This window comes from Trachurus trachurus, assembly GCF_905171665.1.
Source record: "Trachurus trachurus genome assembly, chromosome: 3".
In the NCBI taxonomy this organism is placed as follows: Eukaryota; Metazoa; Chordata; class Actinopteri; order Carangiformes; family Carangidae; genus Trachurus; species Trachurus trachurus.
In genome coordinates this window covers 29,039,402-29,051,786 of record NC_139893.1, presented here as the reverse complement: position 1 = coordinate 29,051,786, position 12,385 = coordinate 29,039,402, and the positions used below count along the sequence as shown (strand labels likewise).

At 40.2% G+C, this 12,385-nt stretch overlaps 1 protein-coding gene across 2 annotated transcripts; it reads left to right on the top strand.

Moving 5' to 3' along the window:
* Positions 1 to 456: 456 nt before the first annotated feature.
* dapk2a (death-associated protein kinase 2a) lies at positions 457 to 10,222 on the top strand. Of its 2 annotated transcripts, XM_083993107.1 has the most exons (10): positions 457 to 553; positions 757 to 834; positions 2,681 to 2,902; positions 3,986 to 4,124; positions 5,110 to 5,239; positions 6,157 to 6,232; positions 6,338 to 6,490; positions 6,628 to 6,673; positions 9,204 to 10,017; positions 10,073 to 10,222. In XM_083993107.1, the coding sequence occupies exons 2-9, from the start codon at positions 773 to 775 to the stop codon at positions 9,858 to 9,860; spliced, it is 1,485 nt and encodes a 494-aa protein (XP_083849233.1). In that variant the 5' UTR covers positions 457 to 553; positions 757 to 772; the 3' UTR covers positions 9,861 to 10,017; positions 10,073 to 10,222. The 2 variants fall into 2 exon arrangements, with proteins under 2 accessions (XP_083849233.1, XP_083849234.1); XM_083993108.1 differs by lacking the exon at positions 757 to 834 and having other exon boundaries at positions 471 to 553.
* The last annotated feature ends 2,163 nt before the right edge of the window (positions 10,223 to 12,385 follow it).

The window sequence follows — 12,385 nt, the reverse complement described above, 5'->3', positions numbered from 1 at the left end:
TTTATGCCTGCTTTTTGCTTCTGCTTAACAATGTCCTTCTCTGTCCACATTTTGTGTTAGGCCTGTTACATTTTTAATACCTGCACTCTAACATCTGTCCAGGTAGCCAGATGAAAAGTATCCTTCCTGGCTAACTCTGGCAAATTCACTGAAATGTTTATTTATGTTGCGCAGTCCCTGTCAAATAAATAATGAAATATATTGTAGATAAATATATTTTAAAAAAATGACCTGCCTAAAATTTTCAATTCCGCGTCAAATTAAATCGTATCATTTAAAACTGAACATATAAGAAAATATCATTTATTTATTTATTTTTTTTACATGTAACACAAACTTTTTTCCCCCATTATTTTTTGTGTACAGTATTGAGTTGCTCTTTCAACATTTCAAGTTGCTAATCAATGCCACGTTAAATCAGTGGTTTTCTGAATGGACTTCTGTAGCTATGAGGTTGTCCCTCGTGGTCCGGACACAACAGAGACTGTGGGACGGAGGCTCAGGGCGGACATGGTGGTGTCAGTCAGACGTCGTAGCGAGTATTTATAACACGGTAAGACGTCCATTCACTAACGTTATTGTGCGTTTTCTACGGCTGGGGACATTTGGTCTTATTTACTGCAGGTGTTTATGGTGACGCGGCAGCAGCTTTGCCATGTCTCAATGATGCTGTTTGATTGATTTTGTAAACATTTCATAGCGATGATGAAATAACCGTGGTTATAGAGAGTGAAGTATTAATCTATTTGCAAACAGCAGTGAGGCTGCAGCCATGGATCCGTTCAAACAGCTGAGAGTGAAGGACTTCTACGAGATCGGTGAAGAGCTGGGAAGGTACAGACATGGATGTTTCGAGTTTCTTCTTATTGGTAGCCTATTGTTCAAGACTTCATTTGAATACTGCTAATTCTTCTGATCATGTATCGATGCATTAGGCTACAAACTTGACATAAGGTGGCTACACATAGCCTATTAACTAACCGTTAAACTAACCACAAAAAATATGAGGAAAACCAATGAGGTCGAAAAGAAAAAATGAATATCTGACATTTAAGATTAGACAAAACGTTATTCGTCAAGCATATAGCCATTTAGAAAAAAGAGACAGGGATTGGCAGGTATGTAAAGAAAAATGATTACATTTATAGCAAATTTATAACACTTTAGTAAAAAAAAAAAAAAATTGTATTTAAGAAGATAATAAAGAAAATAAACATACTTTGTACATACAAACATACACCTACTAATGAAGAATCTTGTCGTGAAATTATGATTGATGAGAGTTTCATGTCTTTAATATGACTTTTTTGAAGCATATAAGAGAAAATAGTTGTAACATAAGAGAAAATAGTACTGGTATGTGATGTGAAAGTAGGCTGTAGGAAAACTTTTGCAGTTTAGTTGTGGTATTTACATATACCTTATAGGGACAGTGTGTCAGACATACAGGGACACACACAAGTCTATATACAAGGTGTTACATACTGGTAGAGTATATTGGAGAAGAGAGGTTGCATAGCTCAGTAGTGCTAATTAACATGTAGGTCACTGCACCAATGACATCGAATCATTAACTGTATGCTGCAAATAAAGCTTCTCCAGGAACTGATTGCACAGGAATATTTCAGTAGGAAATAGCCTACACAGAAAAATAAACTGGTGTGTGTTTTATTGCCATGCGTTGCCAGGTGGGGACAACTGTTCAGCCTGCATGTCAAGCTGCTTTTTAAAGAAGTCTGCTATGTTTAGCTGTGGCCGAGTCTGCTCTCAGAGTGGCTGCAGAGGAGGAAGTGTAGTGTTAGTTTACAAACCATTCGGTCAGACAAATAAATAGAAGCAGCTGTACACTCATGTAGCCACTGAATTTTGAATACTGGAATGCTGCAAAGGTTGTTTTTTTTCTTTACTTGTATTGTGGGTGAGCCTGTGAGTATCCAGCTGAAATATTTGCTGCAGAAGTGTGCAACACTATAAATAGACAGAGGTGGTGGTGAAACTTTAATCACAAGTCCTCCACAGCTCAGCAGCCTGAGATATAGTGGTTCTCCATAGTCAGCCAGTCAGCCAGTTAACAGAACAGGCTTTTTCTATTCAAAGTTTGATCCTTAATTAAAATGTCACCATTAGACCACTCTGTGTTATTGTGCACCTTTACTTGAACTGCATGAACTTTCAAGTTGTTTGCTGATGTGTGTGAAGTTACCATGTTTCAATTTGTTGACAAAATGTCAAATAATATAAACTCCAACACAAAATGTTGCTGAAGTATTTTCAACATTGTTTCAAACTGTACAAATTCTGATCAACAGAGCTGCAACTATTAGTTGATCAATGTACAGTTAGAAAAAAAAAGCATTCATGAAAAAATTAATTATGCAAACATGTACAGATTTAAAAACATTTTCCAGGGATATGTTGTGAGTTGAAGGTTGTAGGAAAATTAAGATGTCAACTTCTGTGGTGGAAAAAGCTATGCCTGTTTCCTGACCACAGGCCTCTTTGGCATTTCTTGTGACAGACATCTTTACAATTGGACAATATTAGATGATTGTAATTTATTAATCTGTCTTTAAATTACACAACCAGAGATAATCTTTACCACAGCTATATGTTAATTAGAAGTTCAGAAACAACATCTATGTCACTTCTCTGACGGGCATTTTTGTCTTCTGTACTTCAGTGGGCAGTTTGCCATCGTGAAACAATGCAGAGAGAAGAGCACAGGTCGGCAGTTCGCCGCCAAGTTTATCAAGAAGCGTCAGAGCATGGCCAGCTCTCGAGGCGTTCGGCGGGAGGAGATAGAGCGGGAGGTCTTCATCCTACGTCAAATCCAGCATCCCAACATCGTCACGCTGCATGACGTCTACGAGAACCGCACCGACGTTGTGCTGATTCTGGAGCTGTGAGTTGCTATAGAGGGTCCATATAACACAGATGAGACTCAATCACTTTGACTGTTTTCTACAGTGACCCTGAAGCTCAGAGTGTCGCAAAACACATGCAAAGACACAAATGTCCTGTAAAATGAAAACACAACAGAAGTGTTTCTGGGGACATAACAAAGTGACTGACCCTTCTGGGGCACTTCTGTTCAGTGCTTCTTGTTAGGGGTAAAGACAGCTTCCTGTTAGTGTTAAATGAAATGAATTTATTTTGTTTATTATAGCATCAATATCATATGATTTTGGTGTCATTGCTAACACGTACTGTTAGCTTAGCCTCAATCTTTAGCTGGGTCTGTCACTTTTTAGTTTCCTACACAACTGTTGTGAGTTTTTGCATGTTGCATTTGTTGTCAGATTACTATGACAGATACTGTATATCGGTGTATTTGCATGTGTTTGCTGGCGCTGCAGTGGGTTGAGCTCCATACTATGTTGTTTGACATTTGAACAAAGCTAAAAAACAAAAAATCAAAACGCAACTGGATGGCACATAGACATGAAGTCTAAAATTGTAAATGCATCAGAAAAAGCAGACAAAATATGTAACGGAGGTCCGCGGGTATAGCCACAGTCACGAGGTACCCGTGAGGAGAAGTGACGACGTGTGGCAGTTAGCGGTACTGGTGTTAAACTCACTCACCCATAAAAGACGTGCAAATCCATTTGCCAAGTGGTCACTGACCTCTTGGCAAACCGGTTTGCATCATCGCCTGCAGTGTGGGAGACCTGGGTTCGAAACTCACTCAGGGCAGGCCAGACAACATCGGTCACATACACATACAGGAAAATTTGGCTATCCATAAAAAATATTGAAGCATATGAAATGTGAATACAGCAGATGAGTTAAAGATAAATAGATATAGCAGCAGTAAATAATCTGAAACACTTATACAGTTAAGGTGAGTGCTGCAGGTGAATACATGTGGTAGCAAAATATGAATGTCTGCAGCTGACGAGTAATCGATAACTATAATATTACAGCAGATTAAAAAAAAAATCTAAGTGTAAGTGTAAAGTGATGATCAGTGTTTGTGTTGCAGGGTCTCCGGGGGGGAGTTGTTTGACTTCCTGGCGCAGAAGGAGTCTCTGAGTGAGGAGGAGGCCACTCAGTTCATCAAACAGATCCTGGAGGGGGTCAACTACCTCCATGCCAGGAAAATTGCCCACTTTGACCTTAAGGTTTGTCCCGTCGAGACGTGCGACGGTCGGGTTGAATGTTCTCACATGTCTGAGTCATGAAGGTCACGGGGTCAGTTGAACTGTGACATTTAGTTATTGTGACAAAAGCTGGTTTCATGCTCATAGTTTATGGTGCAGGATGATTCAGCAGTTTGTTATAACAACAAGATACTGTTGAACTGTGTCTATAACAGAATAATGTAACATCACATTTTGTTTTTCTGCCTCTTTTCAAGACAAATTTTCAAGTGTTTTATGTGTAAAGGTTAGGGAGGCACGTGTCAACAAACAAACAACAACATACAGACAAAAGTTGATCAATCATCAAAAGATTCTGCAGATTATTAGAAATAAAAAATAACTGTGGCTGTGTTTCTCTACATATGTTAGTCTGTCCAGTTCATTTTTTTAAACTTTATTGTTAAAAACATTTTCCTTATCTTACCAGCTAATTGACAAAACAAAAGATTGAGAAAAAATAAAATAAAATACACACCAGCCACACAGCCACAACCAACACATCAGATAAATAAAATATAAATTGAATATAAATATAGAGGAAGATGTAAATAACGTTTGAAAGGCACCAATTATGTTTAGTTTGTTCTTTTTTTGCAGAATTTTCCATGTCATTTAGTGATTGACAGTATAGAGCAAGTTCCTTGACAAGAATTGTTAATAAGGGCTCTGTCTTGATAAGTATATATTATGTGTAAAGAATTGAAATAAAAATGGTATTTAATAAATATTCACTTTTGTGACGTGTCTTTACAGTTCCTTCCCCTCTTCCTCAGGGGAGAGGAGATTTGTGCCACTAGGTGGAGCTGTGTGTTAGAGAGTGTGCACAGGAACTGAAGAGTTATGTCTAGGTCTAGGGTCTCTAGGATCTCTTTGTTTCACCATCATGACACTTGTCGTCTGTATTCATGTTCAGGTCGACGGTTCTCCAACATGTGCTCAGTAAAGTCTCCTTTCTCATCTGCAGCCTGAGAACATCATGCTGCTGGACAAGAATGTGCCGCTTCCCAGAATCAAACTGATCGACTTTGGTTTGGCTCATAAGATCGAAGCTGGAGTGGAGTTCAAAAACATCTTTGGGACACCTGAGTTTGTAGGTAAATACAAAACCATCAACAAGAAACAAACAAAGCACCGTTTTAACACAACATAAACTGATCAGCCTGAAAGAGGTGAATCAATAACTAGGGGGAAAAGAGGAGTGGGTTGTATTTGACAGGTTTTCTAATGCCTTAGTCATCAACAGTGGGAAATATAAGAGTTTCCAGTAAAACTTTATAACTTAAATGCTTAACAAAGCATTCTCCCTTCATTGATAGTGCTTAGTGATTTATAAAACGTTTAACTGTGGTTTGTGATTGATATTGATACTTGATCCATATTAGTACATTATAGATGAGCATATTCAACCAGAGTTAGGCATTTATTTATGAATTATGGACTAATTAGTATCTGTGTCAGAAAAATGTTTAACAAAAGATGAATTAACTATTTAATAATGTTAAAGGTACAATATGTAAGAAATCTAAAGCAACTGGCCGTAAAATTCTCCTAATATGTCACAGAGACTCAGGAATAATGTTCATATAACATGATGAACTCACCAACAACAATAGCACAGCCAGAGTATTCGCATTAAAACTCTTTTTTTGCAGACTGCAAATCATGTTTATGTTTTGAATTTACGTGTTGGCATGTTGCGCCACCTAGCCCTCTCTCCCAGTCACGGCGGCGTCAGTGACATTTCAGCCTCCGGTCTGCTTCCACTGAGCTGCCGCTATGGCTTGGAGAAAAAACGAGATCGCTGTGTTTTGAATTTGACTGCAGTAACCGTTTTTGGCAACGTTCTTACATATGGCACCTTTAACTAATGATTTATAGTGAGCAGTTATTATAAAGTGTTACAGAGTCTTACATGTAATATTTGATGAGCCATCTTTACAATAACAAGTGAGATGTGTCTTTTTCTCCTCTTCTTTACCTGTGATACTTTATGCCTCTTTTGCATTTTAAGCGCCAGAGATTGTGAACTACGAGCCACTGGGCCTTGAAGCCGACATGTGGAGCATCGGGGTCATCACCTACATCCTGCAAGTGCAATGCAAAATGTCACATATATAGTAAATTATATTGAAGCAACCTCCTTCCAACCTGATGATGAACTGGCTGATCAACCTTTAACATTTTTGTTCCAGGCTGAGCGGTGCCTCACCTTTCCTGGGGGAGACCAAACAGGACACGCTGAGCAACATTTCAGCCATAAACTACGAGTTTGATGAAGAGTTCTTCTGTCACACCAGCGAGCTGGCCAAGAAATTCATCAGCCAGTTGCTGGAGAAAGATAAAAAGTAAGAACTCAGTGTTTTCCTCAGGGCAAACCTGTGTCAGTGCACCACTCTTAACCCTGTGCTTTTCGAATCACAGTACCACTCTGTCATTGTGACTCCTCAGTAAAATATATATATATATTTTTTTCTTCTCACAGAAAAAGATTAACAATTCAAGATGCTCTCAATCACCCCTGGATCAAGGTAAAATGAAAACTTCATTTTAAATTTGTGTTATGTTAATTAGCATTTTAGTCAGAGCTGAGACTTTTTTCTGGATACAGTGGCTTTGCACCCTGAATAACAAATTATATATTTTTCATTAATAGTGCACATCAAATATTTTTTGGTAAGCTCAAAGTCTTACTTCACTATTGTTTTATTGTTTCCATGAAAAAGTAAAAAGGTATAAGAAATAAAAACCTAAATGAGGTTTATAAAGAAAGAAATAGAACAAAATAGTGATGGACAACAACAGCAATACTGATTTTGATTTTTTTGATTTTATTTTATTTGCACAATTAACAAAAAAGAAAAAAACAGCATAAAAACAGCAAACCAGATGTGCAGGTGAGATTAAAGAAACCCAGATGGGTTTATAAGAGAAATCTCACCTCATAAAAACAAAAAATAAGAGACCACAATAATAAACAAAACAAGCAAAACATAAAAAGTATAAAATCAGAAAACAAAAGTAATTCAAAAATCACAATATAGAACATAACTAAATTAATGTGAGTGTGTATGTGTAAGTGTGTGTGTGCGTGCATGCGTGTGCACTTGTGCTCAAAAAATCCCTATAGTGGAAGAAGAACAGACAATTGCAGTCAGGTATGAGTTTGGTTCATCAGATATGACCGGAGCCTTTGTTTGAAATTCTGCAGGGAGGTGGATTGATTGATTGATTGATTGATACTATGAATATAATCACAACAGAGTTATCCAACTTGTGTAAGATCTTTTTTTTAATAATAAAAGATAAAACTAGTGTAAATTGTTCATTCTTTCCCTCGTCTGCCACAAATATCTGATTTTATCCAAGTTTAAATAAGGCTGAAATAACACAAATGTCTCACCTTGAGCAGTAACACTCCTCCAGTCCATGATGTCTGTCCAGTCACTATAACAGGTGACTCAATCAGGCAACAACAGGTGACACTGAGCAGTAACAACATGACTGCAGCCTGTATTTACAGTAAGACAATCAGCTAAGGATAAATTGTGTTTGGGTTTCCAAAATACTGCGCCCTTAATAGTCCTGTTGGCAGAGATGACTGTTTAACTAAATTAGCCAAGAATTCAAAAGCTGAAAAGCTTCTGGGAACTTTAGACCAAATAAAATAAATGAAGTTCACACAGCTGCTGCTCAAGTGGCCTGAAGCTGATGTGTATGTGCCCCAGTTCTGATGTTTAATGACAGTGTGAACAGCACAAATCACATGGAATTTCTAATCAATCTTAATTAATTAATCAGGTTTGAGCCGCTTTCATATTTGGCTCTAAATCCTAGCTCCTCTGAATTCTGAACAGTCATGTGACCAATATCAGAATTCACTGTGACTTCTCCGTCACTCCAGAGCAACATTTGCCATAATTATGCACAGGCAGAAGTCACAAATAAGCAAAAACAAACATAGAGACAGAGGTAGTTAGACCTAATTAGTATTTGGACGACACATCTGTCCAAGAGAAACTAAACAGGTCATATCCGACCTGCTCCTCCTCATCACCTGCTTCCACTGCACAGTAACTCAGAAATTAAACCGTTAACAGTCACCACTTTGTCCTGTGACATCTTGTTGTTCAGCTCACATCAGGGTCATAACCAGTTCACACTTTCAGTTCAAAATGTAAAAGATAATGTGACATAATGTGAAAAGCAAGAAAAGCAAGGGACAGCTCCACAGCCTAGAGACTAACAGACATTCACTCCCTGCACATTGATCTTCATTGTTATTTGTTTGCTGCTCGTTTAGTTGCATTCTACAGGCAAACAAAGTCGATGTAGTTATTCTTACTTATTCTTCCCTTTAACGGATTGTAACTACTTCTATATTATTCTACTTTTACTCTTCAGATATTGTTTCATCTATATTAGTAATGGTTCAACAATGTTTTCAAGCTGCCACTTTTCAACATATTTGAGTAGACTTCAGCTTTTCAATTTCTACATAATGCTCTTCAACAATTCAAGTAATTTCCAGCCATTTAATAGCCAACGTCTTACATGTTCTACTTTTACTCTTAAGAAATTTTTTCATCAATATTAGTAATGGTTCAACAATGTTTTCAAGCTGTCAGTTTTAAATATATTTGAGTAAACTTCAGCCTTTCAATTTCTTCATACTAATATTCAATAATTCAATAATTCAGTAACCATTTCATACAGCCTCCTTCATACATGTTTTAGTTTTACTCTTCGGATATTGTTTCATCTTTTCCAGATTGCTTCAGCAATTTCTTCCCTTAATTCAGCATTGTTTCAACAATTTATTCAGTTCATTCAGCTTCCAGCTTTCAGCATTCACCCGTATTTCCTTCAGGAAATGCATTCTCTAGTTGTTATTTGTTTGCTGCTCAATTAGTTGCATTCTACAGGTAAACAAAGTCAAACCTGAACAGTCAATAAGGTGTAAGATGATGAAGCCCACCTGATGCATTGCCATGAGTGCATGAGCTGTTTGTGTCAGTGTCACCTCCTCTCTAACTAACACTCCTTCTTTTAACGTTTTAGTCCAACGAGCACAAGGAGGAAAACAAAGCGCAGGAGCCAAAGAAACGAGAGCGGCGCCAGCTGAAGACGAAACGCCTCAGGGAGTACACCATCAAGTCACACTCCAGTATGCCACCCAACAACACCTATGTAAACTTTGAGCGATTCGCCCAGGTGGTGGAGGACATTGACCAGATGGAGGGCTCTTTCATTAGCCTGGCAGCAGCCCACGACTCCCTGCAGGAGGACATCGACGCCATGGCCTCCATCTATAACGAGAAGGAGGCCTGGTACAAGGAGGAGAGCGAAGGCGTGCGCCATGACATCTCACAAATCCGCTACGAGTTCCGTAAGGTGGAGGCGCTGAAGAGGAGCCTGCAGGACGACATGCAGACCTTCAGCTCGGGCCTCAGCGCCATCAGCAGCCGCTACCAGGAGAGACAGAACCACTTTGATGCTTTGCGCCTGGAGCTCAGCAACGAGCTGAAGTGGGTGCAGGAGGTGATGGGCTCGTTCCCCATGGATGGAGGCAGGGCAGGGTACCCCAACTGTAACTTTTCCACCGTCTTCAACAACGACGTGAACGAAGCCTTGAAGGAGCTCCTGAACCGCTCGTGTGGAGGAGAGCTGCTGTCTGGGATCAACCTGGACTTCACTGAAACTGGACAGCAAAGATAAACCCCCGGTGCTGTTCTCAATAGTAGTGGTGATTAGTGAAGCTGCAGGTGGGAGGACTGTGTCTGCTCCGGACTGATACAGAAAGAAGTAATTATAATTTTATTTTACACAAATTGATTGTATATCAGAGGTGTCCAATAAAAATTAAAAGAAAGGGGTTTGAACTGATTACAAATAACTAGTAATGGGTCAATCCCGACCAATATTAGGAGTAAATCATTCATATCACTGATATTCTCCATGTTTACGGAAACACACACAATTTGCACTAGCCCCTCAAATATGGTTTGAACACTTGTAACAAATGTATTGGAGGCAGAAGATTTTACTGTAACAATAAATCATTCAAAGTGGCCTCAGTTTTGCTTGTTTTCACAAGCCTCCATCAGACCTCCAGTGTTGTGTGGAGCAAACCTATAGAAATGAGAGAACAACAAACTGAATGAACACAACACCAACATTATTTTTCTACAACAAAAGTTTTGATAACTATTTCTACATGGACACAATGGACTGTGTAGTCTTAGATCGGCTGGGCAGTTGTGAGCTCTGCACGGCGTGTGGTATTTATGGGCTCATCAAACTCATCAAATACACAAGCCAACAACTCCAAAACACTCTCATGGACACGTTCTGACCTGCACATTCACCACGCTATGAAATAATAATGTAACATTCCGTGACAGAGTTATTTTCGAGGCAAATATGTAACCGGAACCACATCCCAGACACGGCTGCTCGGCAGAGTGACTTCAAAAGCAAAAGTAGTTCAGAGTATTTGCTTCATGTGACATAGGGCCCTAGTTTGCTGGCGCAGCGCAGGTGGCGCAAGGTAGCGCAGCCGGTCTAATGCAAGTTTCGACCAGCGCAGCCGAGCGCAAAGTCAGATTGGGAGATTTGTAGATCGCGCTGCGCTGAGATAGGCGTGGCCGCGCAGCAGGGGGAGGCGTCACAGATTCAGCTTGGTGCAGTGGAAGTTTTGTGCGAAAATGTCTCGCCGAGGTTGCGCTGAAAGCTCGCCACCTCCAACCAGGTCTAGTCTCAGCGCAGGGCGAAGCGCAGCAGGTGCAGTGGAAGTTTGACTGACTGACCTGCAGTGCACACACGTCACCAAGACCTCACAGGCAGATCTCCACAGTTCCAGACACATTTCAATGCAATAAATATCCACAATAACCACTATTTAATGCAACTAATGGAATCAACACGTGAATTTATATCTATATAGATTGTCCCGTCACATCTGACGTCAGATCAAAGCAGAGATCAAAGGCTGTGGCACGCGTAATGGAAACTCCACCTGAATTAACACAGCAGGGACGAACTGGCACTGAAAAGCAGCTGTGGATGTCCCAAAAGCAGGACTGAGGGTGAATGACTGCATGTCGCTGCCGTGTTGAGATACCACTCTGCCCTTGTGATGATCGCTTTATTTATTTATTTATTTATTTACTTATTAATTCATTAACGCCAGCGACCGCATCAGGCAGCCGTAATGAAAAACAAAACACAAATCTTCATCTCTCTTAGTCCACCACCACTGCCTCGGTATCAGATAGTCAGTATATAGCCTACTACAGTATACTCTCTATCACAGAAAAAAAGAGAAAAAAAGAGACGGACAGAGAGAGAGAGAGAGAGAGAGAGAGAGAGAGAGAGAGAGAGAGAGAGAGCGTCCTTTACGCGGATTTCATCCGTTACGCATGGTGTTTGTTTATCTTTGTCTCATCATCTTGCACAGGGTTTGAATAAATGTGAGTTTCTTTATTAGTTTATTAGTTGTTGTTTCTTATACTATTGGGCAGGGGTTCTCAGTGTATCAGATCAAACCTGATTAAGGATATTTGTATTATTATTAGTAAACTCATTGTTGGTCACTCTGAGCTCGGACCTCCGGGGAAACAGCTGTTTCCTCCTGGGAGAGGTTCAGCCTCTGGCGTCGCTGTTTCCTCCGTCCATGTCCAAGTATAAAATGACAAACTTGCAGCGCGCATCGCCCTCCGCGCAGTTAAAGGTGAGGAGAGGAGCTCATTTGATTGGTGAAGATCTGACTCGGCTGTGTCAAACCCACTCCACGCCTTTCTCTCCTCCTTCTGTCTCCCTCCCGCCCTCTCTCCTCCCTCTTCGCCGTTTGCGCCGGTGGGAGGGACGAGGGGAGGGTTTACGCTGGTCTAAGTCTGACTGCGCGGCCCACGAATCTTGCGAAATGGACCTGGTCCAGCCCCGTTGGCGTGGCGAAGCTGCGCTGCACTTAGACTTCGCTCGGTCAACGAAACTAGGGCCCATAATGTTACATAATATGTTATTATTTCATAGCGTGGCGAATGTGCAGGTCACAACTCTCCACAAGAGTGTTTTGGAGTTGCTGGATTATGTAGTTTGATGAAGGAAACGTAGAAATACCATGAGCCTCTGTTGAGTTAGCTGAGCAGCTCGCGTCACTGCCCCACCGATCTCAAAACAGCTTGCACCGACAATTAAAGGTAATGAACCTACTCCTAAAACTAAAGGGATTATGGCAATAG

Excerpts from the sequence above, each read along its gene's own strand:
- dapk2a (XM_083993107.1), top strand. The coding sequence starts at position 773 with ATGGATCCGTTCAAACAGCTGAGAGTGAAGGACTTCTACGAGATCGGT. Across the intron at positions 2,903-3,985 it reads GTTGTGCTGATTCTGGAGCT|GGTCTCCGGGGGGGAGTTGT; the intron begins GTGAGTTGCTAT and ends TTTGTGTTGCAG. Across the intron at positions 5,240-6,156 it reads TGGGACACCTGAGTTTGTAG|CGCCAGAGATTGTGAACTAC; the intron begins GTAAATACAAAA and ends TTGCATTTTAAG.